The sequence below is a fragment of the Crocodylus porosus genome, unplaced genomic scaffold (genome assembly GCF_001723895.1).
Source record: "Crocodylus porosus isolate Cpor-Errol unplaced genomic scaffold, CroPor_comp1, whole genome shotgun sequence".
Taxonomy (NCBI): domain Eukaryota; kingdom Metazoa; phylum Chordata; order Crocodylia; family Crocodylidae; genus Crocodylus; species Crocodylus porosus.
The window spans coordinates 44,801,392-44,826,523 of record NW_017728931.1 but is presented as its reverse complement, the minus strand read 5'-3'; the positions used below and the strand labels follow the sequence as shown (position 1 = coordinate 44,826,523).

The 25,132-nt window shown below is 42.9% G+C and overlaps 1 protein-coding gene across 1 annotated transcript in view; it reads left to right on the top strand.

The window, feature by feature from the left end:
* LOC109315934 (tyrosine 3-monooxygenase-like) overlaps positions 1-24,637 on the top strand; it is a 43,136-nt gene extending 18,499 nt beyond the window's left edge. Inside the window, exons 6-12 of the mRNA XM_019543896.1 lie at positions 375-520; positions 3,803-3,938; positions 6,229-6,298; positions 7,978-8,034; positions 13,803-13,898; positions 22,481-22,614; positions 24,291-24,637. Coding sequence (XP_019399441.1) covers positions 375-520; positions 3,803-3,938; positions 6,229-6,298; positions 7,978-8,034; positions 13,803-13,898; positions 22,481-22,614; positions 24,291-24,450 — 799 coding nt within the window. The 3' untranslated portion in view covers positions 24,451-24,637. The remainder of the gene's footprint in view (positions 1-374; positions 521-3,802; positions 3,939-6,228; positions 6,299-7,977; positions 8,035-13,802; positions 13,899-22,480; positions 22,615-24,290) is intronic.
* The last annotated feature ends 495 nt before the right edge of the window (positions 24,638-25,132 follow it).

Genomic DNA, 25,132 nt, shown 5'->3' with positions numbered 1-25,132 from the left:
AAGCCTCTCAGCCAATCCCAGGCCAGGGCTCTTCCCGGGCTTTTGCTAACCTCTCTCATTCAAACCCTGCTGGGGTTACATCGCCCCTCCCACTTCCAAAAGGGCTACCTCCAAAACAGTTTCGCTCGCCCTCAGGGCAAACAGTGTTCCTACTGGGACAAACTGTCTCTTCGCACTCTGTCCCTCTGCAGGGCAGCCCTTTCTATTCCTTCAGGTGGGTCCATTTTTAATGCTACTACACTGTTAACTCAGCTTTGTGTTTTAGACAATCTCCACTTTAGTTGCATGAGTATCTCTGGTTTAGAAGCTATGTGGAAGTGGTTCTGCTCTGGTGAGGTGAGGAGGTCACCAATTTACAGCTCTTACTCTTTCAGGAGAGAAGTCTATAGAAAGCTGAGCAGCCTCTACCCTACCCATGCCTGTAAACAATACCTGGATGCCTTTCAGCAGCTGGAGAAATACTGTGGCTACCAAGAGGACAGCATACCTCAACTGCAGGATGTCTCCAGATTTTTAAAAGGCAAGGCACTGTGAAACATGGTATTTCAAAGTTCCTTGTATCCCCCTTTTGGAATCTCAAATGGTGTGTAATGGTCAGTGATCCTGGTTTTTCTCTGATAAAAAAAAATCCCCAGTTTTCAGATTAAAAAAAGTAACCCAAAATCCATATTTTCCTGTCACATATACATACACACACACACACACACACACACACACACACACACACACACACGTGTGTGTGTATATATATATATAAAAATCCACATTTTTCTGTGATTAAAATGAAACACTGCTAATATACATGTATGTACGTATGTCTGCCTGTATATTAGTGGTGTTTCATTTTAATCACAGAAAAATGTTGATTTTTATCCACCCAGGTATATGACTGATTTGCATCTTCTTCATCTGCCAGCTAATTTCAAAGAGAATGGCAGAAGTGGAAAAACAAGGACAGTATAAAGGCATTTCCGTATGCACATTTTTTACTGGTAATGTTAGATTTAACTGTCTGGGTTATCTACATTTTCTATAGGCTGTGATTCTAAATTTTTGTGTAGTCTATTATACAAATGTCTTTGGTTGAAAATGTTATAAAATTGTCAATCAAAAAATTCATCGCATATCTGAGAACTCAAGTGTATATTTGTGGCTGCACGCATCTCAGACTAGAAAAGGTACTTTTGGTCTAGTTGAACTGATTCCTATTAATATCTCTTTGTCACCAATGGTTTGATCAATTAAAGTTCAATTAAACTTTCCTAATCACAGTTCTTTTAGGGAATTGTGATAGATAAAATTACTGTCAGAACTCCTTGGAACCAACTCACCCAGAAACATAGAAACTGATGTAAATTACATCAGGATCAGGAGCAGATAAATGTGCTGGTGTGGCATAGCATTATATAGTAGGTGGCTGTTACTGCATCTTGCCATTAGATAGTAAAGCTGTAGGTTTGCCTTTAGCAAATGGCTGGCTTGAAGCTGACAGAAAACAACAAAGCCAGTATAACTTACACTAGTAGAACATCATACTTGGTTATTTCAGGGGAAACTTTACTGGCTTACGTAAAGTTATCCCAGTTTAGGGAGTCTGTGTCCATCTATCACTGAAGGTATCCTTGTAAATGTATTGCTTCTCCAAGCTCAGTGCGAGTCTACAAGTATTCGAAAAGGTCTGCAAAAACTTCAGTAGTTAGTTCCATGTCACAGAACCATCTTGTAAGAAAGGAATATTTCTTATTTCTTAGTATGTGAGGTAAAATTCTGGCCCTAATGAAGTCAACCTGATTTTTGCCCTGCCTCGTTGTAGTCATGGTTTTGCCCCATATACCTTAACTTAGGAGTCAATTGTGCCTTGGAGTCACCTGCCTTTGTTATGGGTACTACAGAACTGCACTGCCCCAGGGAAACATCTCCAGGAATTCCCTAGCATGCATTAGGGGCAGGCCAGCCACTACATCCAGTGTGTTTCTCCCAGGCTTGGTTGGTACCAGGTGAACCTCTTATTGTGTGCACTAAAGTCCCAGTGCAAGCCCTGGCCTAAGTCCTATTACCAGTCTAATGCCTACAGTTACAAAAAAATTGCCTATATTGGACTATTTTCTAGCATATATTACTATAATACTATGTGCTTTTTATATAATAAACTATAGGGGTACAGAAAGGGAACATATTGAAAGGGGGGGGGAATTACTAATGCCACCCCAACAAGTCAAGTAACCTTCATCACTTCTAATAACAAGTAATGCAGGATTTTTCTGTTGAGTTTTTCACATTGCCTTTAAGTTGAGTTGCACTACCACAGCATTCTATAACCAGCAGTTTGGAGTGGTTAGGATGTAAATCGAAATGAATATTAGAAAATAAGCATTATGCAATCATAAAGGGGTTAATCACATGACATCTAAACATGGTAAATGGTTTTTCAAGGGGTTAAATAAATACCCCCAAGGAGTTATTCCTTTCTAGAAAAGATATTTGGACTTAAGAATTTTGCTCCACAGCTGGAAAAAATTACAGCCAAAGAACTCAAAGGAGGGTCATGCTGTAATAGTCAGGCCTTTATAAAATTTTTCTTAGGCCAAAAGTTAAACCTCATTTTGTATAGGCTCCCTTAGGTCAACATTCAGGGCCTTCCCTCTGACTCCAGAGGGCTTTTGAACAGTTAGACCAGTCACCCCACACATTCAGTTCTTTAGCACTCATTTTTCTTATGCAGTATTGAGATGAATGTACATGTTCTTAGCACATCTTCTCCCTCCACCAATGCCTTGTCGACCTACTTTAATAACATTTGCAAGGCTACTTTGCCAGCAGGAGCTGCTGACTCACTGGGCCAGATTCATAAAAGAATTTGTTAAAGCAACATCAAACCTTCCCAGATTTATTCAAATACTTTTAGACTTTTGAAATGTTAGATTATGTGCACTGGTGGAGCACAAACTGCACCCTCTCAGAGACAGCTCAGAAAAGACCGTGAAGCATGGCTATCTCTCTAAAGATCATGACTTTCTTGCTTCCCCTTTGGTGCTGGAATGGACAAGTAGTAATTAAAGCACCACCGCGTCTTCTGCATCAGCGTCCCTGCTCTCAAAAATAGTGGCAGGGGCTCTTGAATTAAAACTTTAATTAAGTGCCCCCACCACTATTTTTGAGAGCAGGGACGCTGATACACGAGACACATGAGGCTGCTGGAGCATGCTCCAGCAGACTTGTTTTATTGACTTGCTGTGATGTGCTAGAATTCCAGTACATTGAAGCAGTCTCTGTGGTTGTGTAGGTGCCCTCCATTGTGAGGTTCTAGGAAATGTGCATTCACTTTTATTAATGCACATTAACTAAAGAGCACTGTTTTAAGTGATGCTTAATGTGCATTAGCCTATTTTAATGCACATTAACTACATAGCACAGTTTGGCCAATGCACATTAAAGCACACGTGTAGACACACTTGTCCTTCACACTTTGCTGTTGTATTTGGCCTGCTGAGTCATAGAAATTAGAAGTAGCAAAACACCTGTGCTTCTCTAAGCCTGCACACAACACTGTTCTAACAAGTTTACACTGTTTCCAGTTTCACAGCTGGAACATGCAGAAATAACTTGGGATCTCTGGGATGTTGAATATATAGGCAGACCAGAGATGCTGTACTAGAGGTGACAGAAATACCTAAAGTAGATAGATGTTCTCATTACCCACAGGTACAAGAATGTGCTAGGAATAAGTCCAGACTCCTTGGTTGGTGTCACGCTGTCATGTAATTAACACAAGAATTTCCTGCTGTGTTGCCGTCCTTTGCAGAAAGAACAGGTTTTCAGCTGAGACCAGCTGCAGGACTACTGTCTTCTCGTGACTTCCTTGCCAGCCTGGCATTTCGTGTCTTCCAGAGCACACAGTATATAAGGCATTCCTCCTCCCCTATGCATTCCCCAGAGCCGTAAGTAGGATGACATGGCATAAACTAGCAGTACTTGGGGGATGGTAAGCAATACACCAGTGATTCACAGGGTCCATCTTGGTGGCCCCCAGAATGAAATGATTTGAAAACTATGCTTTTAGGCAGTTAGGAGAGGAGGACATGCATAAGAAGACATGCTTCTTTTTTAAGGTCATCTGGAGAAGGAAAATGCTAGAGGCCATTTGCTTTAATCTGTTCATTTTTGCTGCATTTATCATTCCTTGAGTTCTAACACTGTATCAGGTTATGCATTCCCTGCTCTGGGAAGGTCGCAGTAAGCAAAAATTCTCTTTCATGGATGTGATGGGCTAGCTGGCAGTGAGTTAGCCCAGGGGTTTTGAAAGGACAAAAGATGATTGGAGGACTTGGGATTCCCTTTCCTCACCAATCAGGCCCCAGAGACTCACCCTCCATGTCCCCTGTTTGGCCCTTCAGGTCACCTGGAGGGGGATAAAAGGGGCAGTGCAGCTGACTCAGGGAAGACAGTGAGGGACCACAAGGAAGGAGATTCAAAGAGCTGGCAAGAGCTGGGCTAGCTGGGTGGGACCAGTAGCCCCAGAAAGCCTGAAGGAGTGGGACCTGCAGGCAGCAGTTGGACCCTCAGCAGCGCGGTGCGTGGCTGGCATGAGAGGCTGCCTGCTGGGCTCCAGGATTCCCTAGGAGAGGCTGTGGCCAGCAGGAGAGGCTCCCTTGCTCCAGCAAGGATCTGAGCAGCGACCTGAGGGGTTCCCAGTTCTGCTGCCAGCTCCTCCAGTCGGAGGCTGGGCAGCTCAATGCAAGGCCGGGGCTCTAGGAAGGTCAAGGCCCCTTGCAAGCAGGCATAGCACCAGCATTGGTGGCTGTGTGGTAGAGTGTTTTTACCTACCACGTGGGAGATCTGAGTTCAAGTCCCAGCTGTGGTGACCTGGGGTGAGTGAGCTGACAGGGAGAAATTCTTCTTGCAGTGGAAAGGGGCCATTATGTTTTTCCCCCTTTCTCCCCCTTCAGGTACCTAGGCCCTATATTCCTTGTCGTTTGACATTTTGTATTTTGTGCCTTTTATATTTCACCAACCAGTATTGTTTGTTCTGCTGTTTGTGTTTTACATTTTGGTTAACCCTGTCTCTTGTCAACTGGATGACTATGTCTATAATTGTTAAGTGTCTAACCTTTGTTGAATCCTGCCCCCTTGGGGCACTGTAGTGTCCCCTATACCTCCTGGTTTATACTGGTTATGTTCCCAGTATTGTTCTCTCATTAAAAGGTACATGGTTAAGTCCCCATTGGTGGTTTGGCTCTGCTCTATAGGGGGAGGAGAGTCCCTACATTTCCCACAGTGCTTGTATATCTGCTTTGATCCTTTCAATTGGAGAGGGGGTACTTCTTGGGCAACCGCCCGGGTTACAATGGAAAATTATAAGGCTTTGGTAGTGGGTTTTGTTCTGCATCAGGGCAAAATGGGGACCTTTCAAAAGTGTTTGAAAAAGTGACTCCACCCTCATCCTACATTAACCCATTCATTAGGACAGTCATCTGGGATGTGGGAGCTCCATGAGATGACCTGGCTCTGTCTGACTCAAAACATGGGTTTGAAACTTGGTTTCTTATCCCATATAGCTGCCAAATTTATTGGCTATGCTGGGGTAGACATTTTTGTTTTGGAGTTTCTGTTTAGAGACAGTTTTGTTGAACTTGAACATCACAGGTTGAATGCTAAGACATCTAATGTAGTTCTAACTAAAGTCAATGGGATTTGGGGCCACTCATATTTTACTTTTATTATACGTGCTCAGGACTTGGCATGGTGACTGCTGAGAGGCTGCACAGGTGGAGCATATTTTGAGGAGACAGATAAATGTAGAGAGGGAAGTGTGGTAGCACCCTGTAAGATAGAAGGAGCTCCAAACTGCATGGGAGGAGTCATAGAGGGGGAAGGCACCGATACAAAAGATGAAGAGCAAAAAGACAGAGAAGAGGTGGGCTGGTGGGAATCTCAGAAGAGCACATGCAGCAGGAAGTGGGGTAGCAGGAAATGAGAGCAGAGTTGTAGGCCCAGAACAGCAACTAGCACAGCGAGCTGTTATGCATGTCTCCAGCAGAGTTTACTAGATTTACACCAGCTGAAAATCTTCCCCACAGATTTTTTCATTTTTTAAGACAGCATGTAAATTTTATGTGCGGATGGAGTGGGGAGAGATTAGTAGTGAAAGAGCAGATAAGTCATGCTTGGAATTGCTCTTTAGGATAAAACTGTTCTTTTTTTAAATGATAAAAATGACTTCTCTTCCAGTGACTGCTGCCATGAGTTGTTGGGTCACGTTCCCATGTTAGCTGACAAAGAATTTGCCCAGTTCTCTCAGGTAAGAAATGCTTTCTGCTGATGGCTTTGGACTGAAGAGTGCAGAAATTCCAGTAGCAATGAGTGCCCCGAAGAACTGCGCACCTGAGACATGTACTGAATAGACACTTCTGGGGCCCTTCATATGTCACAAAAACCAATACCTCTAAGGCTTCACTAACAGCTGCCATTATAATCTAGGCTGAGCCTGTTCCTGTACCTACCAGACTTGGACTGTGATTAATTATGGAGAAACTCTCTCTATAGTACTAGACATACTACAAATAAAAGAATATTTTAAAAAAGTAGGAAAATGACCATATAGCCATTTCAGAATCACCAACTGTTGTTGTTTTCCCTGCTTAGAACATAGGATCACAAAGGCTCATGGTGATTTAACTGAATGACATCAAGTGCTTTTATGGTTGAGTTAGTTTCATGGAAACTCTTTTATATTTGATCCATCATGAGAAAATTAATAGTAAAGTCACCCTGCTTTTGTTTGTTTGTTACTATGACACAGTATCCAGGGCTTGAACCAAGAAGCAGCTCTAGGGAATACCCATCCTTGAAAAGATGCAGTTAGCTTAATAGGGAATATACAAGGGAAGAAGCAGAGTTTTCCTGGTGAACCTCTGGTGCTGAGAAATGTCCGTAATCTTTTGAAGTACCAGTGGGTCTAAGTCCAGCCCCCAGTCAAATTAGTGGGAGGCAGACCTAGAATTCCCATTAATATGGCAGCACTACAATGTAACTTGTATAATAAGCAATTCCAGAGATGCCCTTGCCCAGCTTACCCAAGTAAATGAGCCATCAAGGGAACTTCATTATCCCTAGGAGTTCTGCCTGTAGGGCATGTCTGACTTGAAGTTTTTTACTCCATGACTAACACAGGTTCCTTGGTCCAACTCTGCTGCTCTGTCTCCTTAATTAATACAGGGCAATTCAGTTTTCAGAGTTACCTAATTAATACAAGGCAGAATAAGCTAGCCTCTTGAAACTCAAATCAGGTTGTTTCATGCTTATAGCCAAGTTTCTGCTGCTGAGAGGATGGCAGTTGTCTTAGCCAGTGCACTTATTTCCACCTGTAACAAGCTACTGGATTCTTTTCTGTACAGTTAGGGATGGAGTTGGAGAATCTGAGAGTGAAGTATCAGGAACAGGAAGATAGGAGCCAGCTCACTGTGGGAAAAGGAAGAATAGTATGAGGCAGGAACAGAAGCAGAACACAGGCAAGTTTTGGGGAAGGCAGAGGGGGCAGACAAAGGAGAAGTGATTGGAAAGATAAGGGTGAGTAGGTAGGGGGTGGAATTGGCTTGGGACCTAGAAGAGGGCTGGCAGATGGGAAATAGATGATCTGTGCACTGGCTAATCATTTAGTGGGAGCATCCTAGACATGCTCTAGTCCAGCTGGATACATTCTGTCCTAGTCACGAGGTTTCTCATTCTTTAGTGAGAGGGCATGTGCAAGGGTCAACAACAGGCCAAGAACTGGTCAAAATTAGGCCAAGAATGATGTTGGATTAAGCACTGTTGGGGATCCACAAATGGTAGGCCTTCTGGAAGCCATGGAAGGACATGTTTATTGAAAAAACAAGAAGAGCTAATTCACATTGGAAATGTGGCAAGTCTTCTCCCTTCCATGCTACATTCTTTCTGGCTAACCAATAACACACCTGTGATAATACTTTCTTGCTTTAGGATATTGGACTGGCTTCTCTTGGGTCATTGGATGCTGATATTGAAAAACTGTCAACAGTAAGTATAAGCTACATTTTAATATCCAAGCTAAAATGCCAGCGACCTGATTTCCAAAAAGTTCTGAGTACCTGCCCTTTGAAGATCTGCCCTCCCTTTCACACTTCTTTAGGTGGGCACCCAAAATGGAAGCAGCCAAAATATTTTCTCTTAACTTTGTCAAATTCAGATTGCAGTAGTGCATATGCTGAAATCCATATTTTTGTAGGACAGAACTTCAAGCAAGTGCTTAAATATTTCCCTGAACAGGAGGAATGTATTCCTGTCCCAGGGTCTTCATGCAGTTTGAGCTACAGGGAGGTTACCAATTGATGTCATAGTCACATAACTCTAGCAATCAGGCTAGATACTTGCATCCCAATATTAAGAGAAACCACTACTAGAAGAAAGAATTGAATTTTGTATAAGCAAAATTAAGATGCTAGATTATCCATGCATTCATGGGAGTCACAAAACATGAACACTATTAAAAGCAGTTGCAGGGGATCTGCCTTGCTATTTCGAAAGTGTGGCCTAGTATATCAGGCCTGGTCTAGGATTTCAGAGATTTGGGTTCTAGTCTTAGTACTACCACTTGCTTGTAAGGTGACCTGAAGCATCCTTGTGCCTCTTTTTTACTATATCTGTAAAAGTAAGGATAGTAGTGATTAGGGCTGTGTGAAGCTTTGGTCCCTGGTTTGATTTGGCGGAGATTTGACTGGATTCGGTGGCTGAATCCCTAAATCTGAATAGAATCAGAGGACCCTTTAATCTCTTTGAATCAAATTGGAAAGATTCGGTGATTTGGACATAGACACAGCTTTAAATGTTTTTTCTACATACCTCAAGATACAGGCAGTTCATGGATGCTGGGGCAAATGGAGTGTCCCACAGAAGCATGAGGGTGGGGGGTGGTTCCCCACCGCACTCGGCAGCAAACCCAGAAGTGGACCAGAAGCATGTCTGGTCCACTGGGGAGTGCGCTGGAGGGCCCCCCCTGCCTCCTCCTCCAGCTTGGCGACTGGTGCCTCCTGGGTTGAGGGGGGGCACCTGGAGTCCCCCATAGCTGATCGTCGAGCCAGGGGGATGCAGGGGGGCACCTGTGCACTCCTCAGTGGACCAGGAAGTGGACCGGAAGTACTTCCAGTCCACATCTGGGTTCACTGCTGATCACATGGATGGCTCCCCACACTCCTGTGGGACGCTCCATGTGCCCCAGCATTGCAGTGTTCACAAGCTGCACTGGTACCTTAAGGTACGCAGAAAAAACATTTAAAGCTGTGTCTGTTTCTGAATAGCTGATTCTCCAAATCAGTTTCAAGTCTTCAGATTCAGATTTGGCTGAATCAAATCAGGGACAGTAATCTGAAACAACAAATCAAGTCACTGTCCCTGATTTGGGCTGAATCTGAATCTGAATCCAATAGGGTCTGCTTCACACCCCCCTAAATACCTCTTTTGTTAAGTATGGTGAGGCCTATTGATTAAGAGTGCCATGTAAAAACTAGGTCTTAACAGTGGGCTGGCACTAAGACTACACAAGTTCTCTAGGACATCACAGGGCCAAATCCTGATCTGGAGTAATTCAGCATAGCTCCCCTGAAGTCTGAATTGCTTTGCATCAGCTGAGGATCCGTCCCCTGAGGACTGAATGCACCAGTCATTAGGGAATTGACTACCAAATTTAATCTACAATAAAGAGACTCAGCTGGCCTACAGACTGCCCCATCTTATCTAACCACAATTGTGTTAAGTAGTCTGGGGCCCATGTAGTAGAAAGTACAATACAATACAGCCATCTGCAACCCAAGAGTGGCATTTTTCCCCCTTTAAACTGTCTAACCAGTAGGTTTTGGTATTTATGCACAGTTGAAGATTCCATTTGACACATAATCCGGCACCTGTAGACAACTGCATATGTATCTGAACCCAACACCAGAGACAGACCCCCCTATATGTTTTAGCCCCTGTATCTGTGTGGTTAGACCACTCATTTAGGAAAGTAGAAAACCACTTTTTAGCCCTATTGCCTGAACCTACAGCTGTCTGAATTCTAAGCACACCATCCTAATCACTATGCCACAGGCTAGGCTTTATTTGGCCCATTTTTGAACAATCCTTTTGAAGCTGAACCACTTGCATCTCACATTTAAGAATCATTGGAAAAAACTATGGAGGACAGCCCAGAGTGGAAGCTTTTGTTTCACTAGGAGCCAGGCTCCAGACTAAGTCTCTAGCTCTCCAGGCAAGTGCCCTAACCACTTAACTACTGGAGGCTAAAACACAGCAGGCCTTTCTTCCTGAGTCCAATACCTGATAATTATAGTACTGGTCTACCTGTATTTTTGGGCCTTAAATGTCACTATGCACTCACAAGGTGTGTGCACACATGGCTGTATTTGTATGTGGCTACTGTGTAACCATGCTCAGCCTACACATGTAAAGCCCACATAGCCATATTGCTGGGCAGCAGAATTGCTACTTGTGTGTTAATGCCAAAAAATGCTGCTCAGCCAACTAAAAAATTGTCACTTAGATGACCAAAAGGAAATAGATGGCTACCCAGAGGGTGCATCTACACAAGATGCTTTACTGCTTAGCAAACTAATTTGTTGCATGGTAAAGCATCACCGTCTATACATGTGCAGTAATTACGACACAGTAGACTAATTTACTGTACTGCCAGATAGTCCTGTTAGCTACAAATGGTATCCAGCATTACAGTAAATTACTGTGCTTAAATACAGGTGTAGATAGTGACATTGGGGTTAGTTTGCTCCAGCTCAGATTGAGCCTGAGTACATTCAATAGCATTAATTTCATGTGTAGACACGCCCTCCACTTATATTGGCCAAATGTAACCCTGTACACACCACTTTTGTTACTTACACAGATGTTAGAGTCCATTTCTACCTGTGAAGCTATGGCTGTTCCTTCTGGCCATGGATACTATGTGGAGAAGGATTTCCTGATTAGGTATATAACTGTAAGCTTCCATTAATGTGACTGGAGAAAAAGAGCATGATTAGCTACCACAGGAGGTATGTTCAGCCACCTTTTAGCTCTGTAGCCCAGGCAGAAGGAAAGTGAGGTCCTAAGGCTCACCCTTACCCACAGAGCTTTTGAACTTGCACTTCCCAGCAAAGTGCTCTTACTACCAGGTAAGGCCAATGCCCAGTACTATCCAGCTGTTCTCCTGAAGTTGGGAAGGTACATAGCTGTAGGAGGCAAGTATAGTATTATAAAAAATTAGGGTTGAAAGGGACAGCAGGAGGTAGTCTACTCCAACCCCCTGCTCAAAGCAGGACCAGGCCCACTAGATTATCCCAGGCAAGGCTTTGTCTAGTTGGGTCTTAAAAACCTCCAAGGCTGGAGATTCCTCAACATCTCTGGGGAAATGCATTCCAGTGCTTTACTACCCTCCTAGTAGAAAAAGTTCATCCTACAACACGTGAAAGGGAGCAGGGCTCAGTGAGATAGACACTGTCCTGGAAGGAAGGATGCCTTGTATTCTGGCCCCTACCTCAAAGCCTTTTCTGCATCTTGCAGAATAACATGAAGAGATAGCAGTAGGACAGTGTCTGCTCCACTGGCAGTAGGGAAAGCAGCCAGGGTGTCTTCCCTTCCAAGGCACTTAAGCAGCTACATTTGGATGCATTAGTACATGTAGATATGTAAAGATGAAATATGATTTGTCCCTGTAATAAGGTTACGGTCTCAGGGGTGGCTGTTGTCCCCTGGTGGCTCTGTGACAGTCCCTGCTCTGCCCCTAAAGCACCATCCCATCTTGCCTGCTATGCCTTGATAGAAATAGTCATAGATAGGGAGGCTGCCCACAGACCTTAGCATAGCTCCAGTTCCACTGAACCTATGCTAGGGTCCGCAGCACCCTAGTGGTCATCAGTGGTCCTCATGCCCCTTGCTGAACCTTACTTAGTAGCTGTGCCACTGGAGGGTACCTCAAGCCTTACGGGCTAATTGCTTGGCTTCAAATCTTTCCCTGCACTATGTCCCATGCCTTGTGGGTGTTACGGTCATCACTGTTGAAGCTTTGGTTTTCCCAGCCTCCACCCCTTTAGTCTGGCTAGGCCTTCTAGCCTAGGCCCACTGTATTGGACCTGGCTTTGGGGCCCTAGCTCATGTTTGTTTCTTCCATCACCATCCCCTGGTCCCTGTGTGCCGGGCCCCTGCCTCACACTATGCCTACTCTAGGCTCAATACTCAACAGAGCCTTGAGCCTGCCCCTGGCTGGGCTTAAGGCAGTTGCGTTCCCCTTGGGCACTAATGGGATCTCCATAAACCTCCCCTACTCCCAACTTAACTGCCAGTTCAAACACAATGTAAACATAAGCTCCTGAGCTACAACATAATATAGAGGAGCAAGAGCCCCCTGTCCCTTTAAGAATGTAAGCCTTCACTCACTAATACAGCATCCTAGGCTCCTTGTGAGCTCCCCAAGCCCTCACTGTTCCTGCAGGCAGCAAAGCAGTAAGCCCAGCACCCCTGGGTGGCTCTCCTGGACAGGGGCTCCTTCCCTAGCAGCTGCCAGGGAGAGACTCCCCTGACAGCCCCAACCTTGGGCTTATATGTTCCCAGGGCACTGCCTACATCCATCAATCCATCAGCTGAATGCCTGTAGGTGCCTGCCATTTACCCCATTAGCCTATTGCCCTGACGCCCTGCAGTTTTGCTTAGCCTGCTATGCTCCCTGGCTGAGCTGCTATTATCTTAAAGTAACAGGAAGCTCCAGGTTGTCTGTGTACCATCCCTAATAATGTTGCCATGCGATTTTTAGTAAAACAAGCTCTAAAATACCCTTTAGTTCACCCAGTTCTTAAGGTTCATCTGTCCATTTCTACACAACTGGTGTGACCATGACAGATTGAAAGCTGTCAGCACGCATGCCTGATCTGCCCACATTGCCCTATACACTACATTGGATTACACTACAGATATTAGGGTCAAGAAAAACCAAACTAACCCGGCATTCTAGAAGTGACACACAGGGAAACTTTTGGAAAAAAGTTTGGCTTGTTCTTTCCTTGCATAGGTCCTGTTGCCTCCTTGCCCTCCAGCTTATTGGGAGAAGGTGCTGAGTGTACAGACTCTGCCTTCTGTGCCTGCCTTCTCCCCCTGCACCTTTAGAGGGAAGAGATAGCAAAGGGCTGTGGGGCAAGGTTACAAACCTGTCTGTAATGTAGCAACAGTTTCAACTGGCAAGGTCAACCAAGGGATACACCTGCTTGTTTTCTGAAGCAACAAAATAAAGATGAATCTGGCTTCATTTTTAAGTGAATGTCACTGCTAAAGCAGGAACAATTTAAACATTCTGCTAATAATGCCATCTAGAGAAGTGCAGTAGAGATATTTATAATTTATGGCCTGAGGTATTATGTGGTCTGCATGGGTTTTCATTATACCTTTATGGGGACTCCTCCAGCTCTATGGATCTATTGACTAAGATGCAACTGAGAGCTAACATGGCTCAATGTAGTTTGTAACATCTTTCAAAGCAAGGTGAGTTGGGAGCAGACATACAGTAAAAGAATAATGTCCAGTTTCCCTATAGTATGGACAGAGTGACTTCATGTTTGAATAATGTAGTTTAAATAAGGATGTGGATATCTTCTGAAAATATATACACTTGTTTAAAAAAATAGCAAGAAATTAAGAAAAGTGTAATAAAGGGGAAAAAAACAAAAGAGCAACAGGGCAACAAGAAAGTTACAATAATGGGAAATGATTGCTTATGGGGATGGTGGTTTTCACTAAATGTTCTTTCTTATCAGCTCTATTGGTTTACTATTGAGTTTGGGCTCTGCAAACAAAATGGATCCATCAAAGCTTATGGGGCAGGACTCCTTTCATCTTATGGGGAGCTTAAAGTAAGTAAAATATGTTTTTGTTTTTTTTTATTTCTATAGTCCATTTTCTAAACTTTTGTGGAAAAAAATAATAATTATTCCTGACATCAAATATCATGAGGATATTTCTAAAACCACCTGAGTGTCATGTTCAAAAGCTTTCCTTTTTTACTCTTCACTCCTAAGGGAAAAGTGGATATTCCTTTTTCTCCTGCAATGGACACTACAATATGGATAGAAGTATTGCTGAGTTGTGCCTGTCTTCAAATGAAATAGTTAACATAGCTCTGAAGACTAAGCATACTTGCGTGCAGTTATACTGCCTTTATTAAACCTTCACTTGTAGAAACTTGGCTTTCCCCTGCTTTAAACTAGTGTAGTTGTCCCTGCTACTCACTAGAGGGCAGTATTAAACCTATTAAAAATTTTGCACGTTTTTGTCAATGAATACCCTGAATTTTCACATGATTGACTATCATAAACTGAATGTCAGAGAGCTGTAATATCACTGAAGGTGGCAAAGATGAATTTTTAAGAATTATAAATTCCCAAATATTCTTTAAAACTGATTCTAGCCTGGAACCTCTCTCATTTTATACGAAAACACGCACCAGTTATCTAAATATAGTGCAGTGTATTAATGCAGGAGGAAGAGAAACCAAACCCTTGTTGGAGGTATAAAGTATCCACTTGCCTAGGTCCATTATTTGATAGTAAAGCAGCCATTTACTTCTTGATTTGGTGAAACACTTAATTGCTTACTTAGTTTTAAGCACATGAGTAGTCTCATTGAAGTCAGTTGAACTACTCAGATACTTAAATGTGTTCTTATGTGTTTTACTGGGTTGGAGCCTTAGTAAATGCCAAAGGTAACATTGCACTCTCTTAAAGCAACGTTATAAGCCAAAACTCTTCATGGAAAATTTTAACATTAGACAAGTAGGGGGATATATTCTAGTACAGAACTGTGAGAGACCATGAATGCAGCCTGTGTGACTATAGCTAGAAGGTGTTTGTATTGCTACCTCATTCATAAACATTGCACAAACCTCCCCAAAATTCATTGATGAGGCGTTGCAGCACTCTAGGTGAGAGTATGGGGAAGGCAAGCTGCCAGCTATATGAAGACATTTGCAAGGTTTTTTAAAGAGCTGCCAACTCGATAGGAGTCAGATGTTATCTACATTTTAGCTCCCAGTGAGACTTCTGGCACTGGTTTGCTCAAAACACCTGCACATTGAATAACAGGTTTGGTGTGCCCATTGAATGGTGCAGGCTTTCAGGAGCTTTCCCTTGTCTAAGCCTGGAGATCCTTGCTGATTAACACTGGGTGTGTCTACACAAGATGCTAAATGCACAGTAGATTAATTCTCCTGAGCATTAGTGCAACCAGCAAAAACTGTGATAATGCACAGTAGAATTAGTCTACTGAGCATTAACATCACAAAAAAGCATGCAGCGGCACTACTGCATAGTAGTGCCAATTAAAGCACATTAAGTTAGTACCTGTAATTAGATATACTAAACTTAATGTGCCCTAATTATGGTGCAATAAAGAATGTGTAGATGGGCCCAATAATATGTAAACCTGTGTTATAATAAGGTACTGTGCTCTGTTGATGCTTGTGTCAGAGGTGTAATTGGGCAGTACCATGTCTTGAGCAGTGGCAACTTTGGTTGTATAGGCATCAGCCGGAGGTTTGCTACTGCAGGGGAGAAAGTCACCTTTTTTTTGCCGCTGACATGTGTTGAGCAGCTAAAAAATCACCAGCAAAATAGCAGATGACATCTCCTTTCTGCAGTAGTGAACTTTCAGCTGCTCTTACACTGTATGCTGCTATTGCCACTCTGTTCCTCCACAATGCCGGCACCAGAGCCACAGCAGGTAAGGTACAGGGTTCAGATGGAGGAGAGGTGGGGCTAGGAGGATGAGGCAGTCCCCTCCGCTCCTTCTGTCTCTCTGCTTAGGCATGCCCTACCTGCCCACCCATCCTTACACTACTAATGACTGTTTTAAAAGCTTTATAACAGCAGTACATGAATCATCTATATAACATTGAACTTTCTGTCTTTGAAACAATAGACCAGCGGGCATCTTCATACATTAAGCTCTGATATCATATGTTTGGTTTCGACTTATATCTGTTTTAGGAGAGAGACAGTGAGATTTTAATATTTTTAAAGGTTCCTTTTTCATGTGTGATGCTCATAATCAAGAGTTATGAAGATTATACTGGATTTAATTTATTTTTAAAAAAAACCAAGCAAGTCCATGATCAAAACCTGGACTGGAACAAGAGTAAGTATTTGTTTTGCCTGCTTGCCCATCTGAATACTTGCTGTCTTTAAATCAAATTTATTTGGATGTTAAGCAAAATACTAAAGGATAATGGCCCTCTTGTTTCCAGATATTTATGTTTTGAGGCACCTAGGCCAAAGTTCAAAAACTCAGCAAAGGTTAACTAGTACTTCTACAGTGTGGCCTCTAGGGATTTTGACAAAGCTTTAAATTTCTTTTAAGAAATTAATCACAATAGAAATTCCAGTTACAGTCCAAGACTAGGTCTGTGCGTAAGAGAAATGGAGTTAATGTATGGCCTTTGTTGTAAAGGCCAGAATTACATCTGCTGTTTAACTGAATGTAGAAAGCAAGGCATCTGGATCACTCACAGTGCTGCCTTTCCCATTAATGCAAACTGTGGAATCAGATATCACCTCCTCCTCTGCCAGGTTGTTGAATTTTGAATCTGTTGAAGTTATATGTTAAAGACAAACATTAGTTTCCAGCACCTGGATCGGAGCATACCAGAATCTGTGTTTTCTCCATCTTTCAAGCTCTGGATTAAAGCCCCCTTAGTGGTAGACAAACATCTGAAACAGGAATGGGTGGGAAGGCATACTCCTTGGCAGCACTTTCAAGAGAACTGGGAAAGTGGCCTACAGACATATCCAATATGGCAAGGTGGATCACCCAAACTGTTACATAGTAATAGTACCCAAATAGAACACCAGAATGAAATGGTTTCCATTCCTACCTGAGGGTATTTCGGGAGAGTAAGTTCATCATTGTGATTGAAAAATATCAAAATGATAGATAGCAAAGGACTTGTAAAGGTGTGACAGACTAAAGCAGTGCTGCTCAGTCTTTGGGTCTTACAGGCCAGATGGGTAGTACGAGGCTTACCCATGGACTAGATTGGGCCCCTTGCTGCTCCTGTGTGCTGAGATCAGGCCCTGAAGCCCCAGGCTACCCCTGCCTGGCCCTGTGCACTAGGGTGGGGCCCTACACCACCCTGCACACCTGATTCAGTATGCAGGGCCATGGTCTGTGGCTTGTGGGGCTCCCCACAAGTCCAGAAATTTGGCAGCATTATTTCTTACCATATTTTCAGATCTGTGGTGATCCCTGAAGGCTGGATAACCTAGTGTTAGGGATCAGATCTGAACTTCAGGCCAGGAGCTGAGCATCCATGGATTAAAGGATAGTTGCAGAAACATCAATCTGTTTCCACGAACTCAAGACCACTGAGGTGTCACTGGAGCCTGGATCACTGTCAAACAATTGCTGAATAGTGATGCTTTGCCCTTGTGTCTGTTCCCAATCATTATTTCTGGTAGATCTAGCATTATGAGGTCTGGTTAACGTGCTGTTTGACTTGCATTTGGTTACCCTAAAGGGTAAATGACAAGTAGTCTTATGCATATTCAACTGGTTAATGTGAGGGATTTTTAACAGCCAAAAAAAAAAAAAAGACAACTTACTTCAGTTGAACCATTTTATTCTGTTCTACACATATTTTTATAGATCACTTATTATCAGCAGTATTTAGGTCAGTGAAGCCCAACCTTTTCACCGTGTGAACTGGATGGGTGTTTTTTGGTCCATCTTAAGGCTAGATCTGTCTGGGGTGGGGGGTAAGGGGAAAAGGGGTGGGAGGCTGGCCCTGATCTGGCTGCACAGAGGAATAGGTATAGCTCAGATGAGGTTTAGGAAGGTCCTTTGCTATTGGAAGAACAGGCCACAGTCTGAGTGACTCCCAAGAAAGTTCCGTCTCCCCCACAGATGAATTTCTTTTGATTATGAAAAATTTGAATCTTTCAGATGTACAGATTTGTACACCATTCATTCCAGAGTTGTAGCTCCCCTGGGCACAGGCTGTGGAATGCTTTAAATATGAGAACTGAGATCTCAGCATGTTACCACAGAATATTAAATACTTGTGTAGAGAGTGAAGGGCAGGACTGATGTGCTCATGGTAACTCGTATTGCTGAGGAGACATACTGGAGTGTTACATGCTTGCACTTTTGTAAGTCTAGTGGAGTCACCCCCAAGTATTACATATTGCTATAATCCAGTTCTGCGGTAATGATGAGGTATGACTAACTGAGGTCAAGTCACTGGCTGGCCAGATGAGACGGGGATTCCTAAAACAGAGATGATAACATATAATACCACCATATGAATGCCTGTCAACAAGAAATACAAGAACACTCCTAAATTATCAACTGATATGACTAATTGCAGGCATATTCTTTCAACTAGAGACACCTACAGTACAGCTGTGGACACTTCCAGAATGTTTTCCACCTACCTCATCTCTGTCTTGCTCAAGTACAGCTTCAGCCAACTGCTTTTCACTCAAGATCTGATTCCTTCCAAGTTCTGGGTCATTGTGGTGGGAGTGATTGGGTCATAGGTGATGAAGGATAAGGAGAGCTGTATGTCATCTGCCTCTTGCTGGTACTTGAGTCTTTATCACTGGACTCATTCACCTAGTGGTAGCATGCAGATGTTCAAAAAGAGCAGAGAACCATGTTTGACTTGAAGCTTAGCAGGTGAGGTGAGTGACTACTGGCCAACTTTGCTTCCTTGAACTGTATGAATAATCCCAAAACAACTTTTAGCTTTCCATTATACTGTATCTGTCAGCTGTTTTGCATTACATAAAATACTCCTCATGTTAACACTTAGGCTGGACTCTGTCCTACAACATGTAACACCTTGTACTGTACTTTTGGCAGTATTCAGTGATACATATCCTTCCTCTGCAGCACAGCAAGTCCTTCATTTCTCTTTACTCTTCCAGGCCATCAGTTTTTCAGCAGAACTTCCCACTGAAATCAAGGATAAGTTACGCCTAAATACTGATGGCAGAGTATGGTCGTATGGCTTGCAGGCTCCTCAAGCTCTTCCATATTGTTTCACAAAGCTTATAATTCCCACAGCCATATGCTTGAGTATTACTAACAAGCACATTTTAGACTTCATAAGTATTCTCAGATGTGTATCCTTATATTGTGCAGTGCAAATGATAGAACTGGGAAGAGCAAAGTCTACTCAAATTTTATAATTTCTTTGGCCAAAATATTAGGCAAGGTCTGCAGTACTTCCATAGCAACCTGGCCTGCAAGTTAGGGTGAGATTCAAATTATTCAGAATTCAGATAAGGTTCTAAAGGGAACCTTAATGAAACTTTTGTATTTCTCAAGTCAGCAACTTGAACTGACTATCTCATTCAGTGTCATTGGCTCTTGCAATTTTATCATTGTGTGGGACTGTCATAATATGTGGTGTTTGTCTTAAAGCCCCAGCTCATAGATTTAGGAGAATCTCTGCTTTCATTTAAAAATGTATATTTATGTTGCAGTTGAACAGAATGATTGCTGTCTGTATTGACATATCCAAGATAGCATTAAGGTAACTAGCTTAAGCATCAGTTGCTATCAAGTTATGGCAGCCTGGGTTTTCACACAGCCTGCAAAAGCACTCCCCACTCTGACCAATGCTGAGGCAGCTGCTGCAGTGCTGCGTAGGTACTTGAGCCAGGTAATTTAAAACCAGCTCAGGCATGTCAACATGTTACAGTCACATCTTTGTCCTGCAGAGGAGGCAGGCTGTTTGATTCAGATTTGGCCCGAATTGGAAACAATGATTCAGTTTGTTGATTTGGATCACTGTCCCCAATTCGATTCGGCTGAATCCAAATCTGAAGTTTCAGTACTGATTCAGAGAATCAGCGATTCAGTCATAGACAGAGATTTAAAAGTTTTTTTTCCTACATACCTTGAGGTAGCAGGTGCAGCTAATGATTGCTGCAGTGCTGGGGTGCAGGGGGCCCTCCACATGCTCAGCAGCAAACCCAGAATTGGACCAGAAGTACTCCCGGTCCACTTCCAGGTCTGCCAGGGAGCGTGCTGCCCCCTCCGCCCCCCGGCACCTCCCTAGCTCAGCGATCGGCTGCAGGGGGACCCCAGGTGCCCCCTCAGACCCAGGAGGCACTAGTCCCCAAGCCAAGGAGACGCAGGGTGGACCCAGAAGTGGACCGGACATGTTTCTGGTCCACTTCTGGGTCTGTTGCCAAGTGCGCTGGGAGCCCCCTGCAGTTCTGTGGGACACTCCATGCACCCCAGCATCACAGCATTCATGAGCTCCTGCTACCTAGAGGTATGTAGAAAAAACATTTAAAGCTGTCTCTATGTCCGAATCTCTGAATCTTTCCGAATCTCTCCCAATCAGTTTTGGAGGGGTCTGATTCAGAGAGATTAAGGGGTCCTCTGATTAGATTCAGATTTGGAGATTTGGCCACTGAATCAGGCTCAGTTTCTGCCAAATCTAATCAGGGACCAAAGCTTTGTGCAGCCCTAGCAAGCATACCTTGGTATTTAGAAAGAAATTTTAGATCCTTATTTGGTAGGAGGCAAGTGACTCAAAACTGGATTCATAGCTCAAATATCAGAGAGTGCCAAACAGAGGGGCTGATGGTCGAGGTGATATCTTTTATTAACCCAGCTAGATACAGTAAAATCCCTGTTATCCAGCATTCTACAAGCCAAAATACTTTATTAACTGGAATTTCTGGCTGGCTGAATGGACCTAGGGCGGGAAAGTTCATATGTGGCAGCGGCTACCACCCACCACCCTGTGTTGTTGCCGCTCTGGATGTGGCCGCCACCACCCCCTCTTGCTCTACATTATCTGCCTCGGATAACCAGAATTTTTACATAACTGGCACCTGGCATTTCCCACTCATACTGGATAACAGGGATCTTACCGCATTTGCAAAAAAAGTCTTTATTTGCAAGCTTTTGGGCATACTTGCCCTTCTTCAGGCATAGAAAATGCAAAGATTGTAAAATTTATCCTAGGTGGAAATAAAAATTCATATTTCACAGGAGCGCTGAAGGTGTTGTAAGATCTCCTGGTTGGAAAAGTTCGTTTTGTGCCAATTAGCCTCAGATAAAAATTAGAGCCGCCCATTTAAATTTAAGACTCAAGAGAGTCTCTGATCATTTGTGGTATTGTCAGCTTCAGATGCTCAAAACCGTAGATTATTTATCTGTTTCCTGATAATATTCTGCTGACTGGAGAAGAGTCAAGATTTGCTGTGATTTCAGTGATGCTCAGGAGTTTCTTGCATTTTACTCTAGTGATATCCCAGAGCCAAGTGTTCTTCTAGTGACATGAGAAATTCATTAGACTCTGTTGAAGTTCTTCCACCAAATGATATATTTCTGGGTTTCTATATTCACTGAGGCCAAGTTCTACCTTCAGTTACACAGGCAAATCTTCCACTGACTTCCATGGGAATTGTGTACACATACCTTACGACTGAATTTGGCCCTCAGTGTTCAGTCTTTATTTTTGTTTAGTAAGCGAGTTTGTGGCTTGTGCTTAATTGATATTATTTACCCCAGAGCCCTTGCCCGTGGTGTAACTAGGGTGGGGCAATCGCCCTGGTCATGATCACTCTGTTATGGCAGGAAGGGGGAGGGAGAAGAGCTGCCACCAGCAGCGCCATGATCATGATCATCCTGTTGTTGCTGCACCACAGGCAAGTCCCCACTGCCCCTGTGCCCCAGGGACCCAGCTGCATTGCTTTGCCGCTGGTCCCTGCTAATTATTACTCCGCATTTCATGTTTATGAAAGGGAGAGACTTGGTTTTGCTAAAAAAGATGTGGCATTCTCTGCAATTCTGGCTGTTACCTTGCTTTTGTTCACTCCCCCTTCTTCAGTAGATTTGGCACTTTAGAGCCAGATTCTTTGATCCATGTTGCTCTACTTGAACTGATGAAGTGGTGCAAAAGGATTGGACAATAGGGAGGCACTAGATATCCTCTTGGGAACTATTGCCAGCTGGTATATGTATTAGAGCAACCTTTAGGCTGCTGTGTATTACTGCAGGGCTGGGCAGATAGGCAGGGAATGTGTTGACTGTCCCTCAGTGCAGCCAAAAATCTGTGCTTTGGTACATGCGATGTAAACTTCAGAGAAGGGGTAACTTGCAACAGTTTTCTTTTCTTGTCAGTACACTATCCAGCATGTATATCCATGAATTCCATTTAACTTCATCATTAACATCCATAAATACAATTTTAAATGGTTTCAGACTCTGAATTTGTTTCTACAGAAGGGCTATAGTGCACCCATGTGACACCGCTTTAATGTACGAAGCACAGTTTATTAAAATAAACTTTAAACTATAATTGTAGTTCCCAGTAATTCATCATGAGCCATCCCCAATAGATTCTAGATTCTTAATCAGTATATTTTTATTCATTTAATTCTCATTTTTATTGTTGCTGCTGTTGCTTTTTCTACAGTATGCTTTATCAAACAAGCCTGAGTACAAGCCATTTGATCCAGAAGTGACTGCAGTTCACCCATATCAGGATCAGACCTTCCAGCCTGTCTACTTCATAGCAGAAAATTTTGAAGATGCCAAAGCCAAACTCCAGTGAGTATGGTGTTGCTGCATTTTCTTCATTTACCCCAGGGGTTGGCAACCCAGCTCAGGTTTCAGGCAACTGGGCACTATGACTCAGCCACCTCTGCCACTTCTCCCTCCTGTCCAACTGTGGCACACCAGAGAGAAAATTCCCCATCTGCCAAGGTCCTGAGTGCCCAACTGTGGTGCAGGGCAGACAATGCTGCCAAATCCATGGTTCTGTGGGTGGGATCCAAAAGCTCTGTGGCTCGGAGTTTGATGACCCCTGAATCAGGTGGATACATCAGGCCAAATCCTAATCTTCAATGCAGAAAACACAATACTGTATTCCTGCCACATCTGGTATCTATGCCAGCAATGGTTTTGAGAATGCTGAAGCCTTGGGTCTTCATTCAGCACAGCTTTAACTACAGAACCAGTTCTATTAGTGGACACCAGAAGGCTTTGTTCCCACAGGACAGGGGAAATAGATAATAGAGGTTATGTACTGGGTCAGGGAAGGCATTGGTCATAAGATGGGACACCAGTCTAAATTGCCTTCCTAACTCTCCAGATGAGGCTGTTGTTCCAAGGTTCCCATGGCATGGTTTGCTGTTTTGGGAGTGATGCCAGGCTAGGCATAGCCTTAGATTACAGTGTTCATGTTCAGTTATTAATTTCGTTTTCTGTAAACATTCTGCTAAAAAGTCACATGGCATAATGATTTTCAAGAGCATATCTTTTAGTTAAACCTGAACAGAAATTCACAAGAAAAAGGAAAACACATTTCTTTGGCTTCAGGACTTTTTCTATGCCATATTTCCAAGACCCACTATAGCCGTGTTGCAGCCTCTGGAAAAGTCACAAGCATCCTTTGCTGAGCCACCTAAGTTCAGAGGTCACTATTAGCACCTACTATAATCATAGAGGCTGCTTAGACATTAAAAAAGTGGCACTTTAAACTCAGTGCACGTCTGCGCTGAGCCCAGCACGTCCCAAAGAAGGGTTGCTTTAGTTGGATCCAGCTTGCCCAACGTCTGTGTAGACTGGGAGCTTTAGTGGGGCTTTTTTGGTGCTTTTATCTAATAGCTGATTCAGTCAGATATTAGATAAGTGCTAAAAAGTCCTGCTGAAGCACATAATCTATGCAGATGCTGCACAGCCAGGTTGAATTAACGTGCTGCTGTTTCTTCTGGTAAAGTGTGTTTTGTTTTAGGGTTTTTTTTCTATAATCAGTCATAAATTCCAAATGGAAACATTGCCATAAATGACTGGTATCACTGTTTTGTTCATTCAAAGGACAGAGGAAAATATTCTGGGACCTGTAATACATACATACCATTTTTCCTTCTCTATATGGATGGTTATCATGGCTACTTCTTATTTTAAATAGAAAAATAACTGAAAGGGTATGCTCCCCTCCTGAATTACTCCAGTTCAGTACTGGCCTAACTGGGCACATCTACATGTGTGCTTTACTGCGCAGTACACTAATTTACTGCACAGTAAAGCTTCAGTCTCTACATGTGTGTAAACTAATTTAAAGTACTGTCGGATAGTCCTGTCAGACACAGGTATTATCCAGCAGTGGAGTAAATTACTGTCTTAAATGCACGTGTAGTAAAAAAGTGACAAATTAGACCGCATAGATTATGAATATAGGTAAATAACGTTTGGACTTGTGGATATATCATTTTCCCCCACAGAAGCTATGCTTTGAAAATCCAGAAGCCTTTTACTCTTTGCTATGATCCATTCACCTGCAGCATAGAGGTTCTGAATACACTCCAGAAAGTCAAGACCATACTCAGACAAATGCAAGAGGACTTGAAAAATCTCTGTTTTGCTCTTGAAAATATTTCTTAAAATTTTGTTAGCCAGTCTGAGCCAGTGCCAACACGTCTGTGGATAATTCTAGAAGTTACTGACTTAGTGGTGAAAATGCAGCTGTATGTAGATCCCTAACCCATGAGTAACACAGTCAAGCTAGTCTCTTCTAAGTAATTTATGCCATTCGGTCTTAGTCACATTAATAACTAGTTCTAATATGTTTCTGTGGAAAAACAAGAACAAAATCCTGATTTTGATATGAGAGAGAACAGTGTGCAGTATATATATTAGTTATTATTTTACCTTCTCATGTTTGCTAATACTGTATAGAAAGTCATACCACTGTCCCAGGCCTGTTTAAATGAATGGCACATAACTCTTCTCATATGTGACTTGTAGTTGACACTTAAATGACACAAACCCCAAACTGTCAGGCTTGATAACTCTGTGAAGACATCATATATACAGTCATATATGGGCCTGATTCTGCTATATATTTCAGACTGGCATTTCACTCAATGGCTGTTGTACACTGCTAGGTAATCTAGTGCTTTATTCAAATTCTATTGAAGTGTGCCAAGTATTGTCCTTGGACAAAATATAATCCACAATATTTGTAAGCTGGGACTATCTCCTTTTGGAATTTAGAGTTTAGACTCTAACGTGTTCAAGTCCCACAAGGCAGAAGTCCAAGGATTTGATTAATATTTGAATTCTG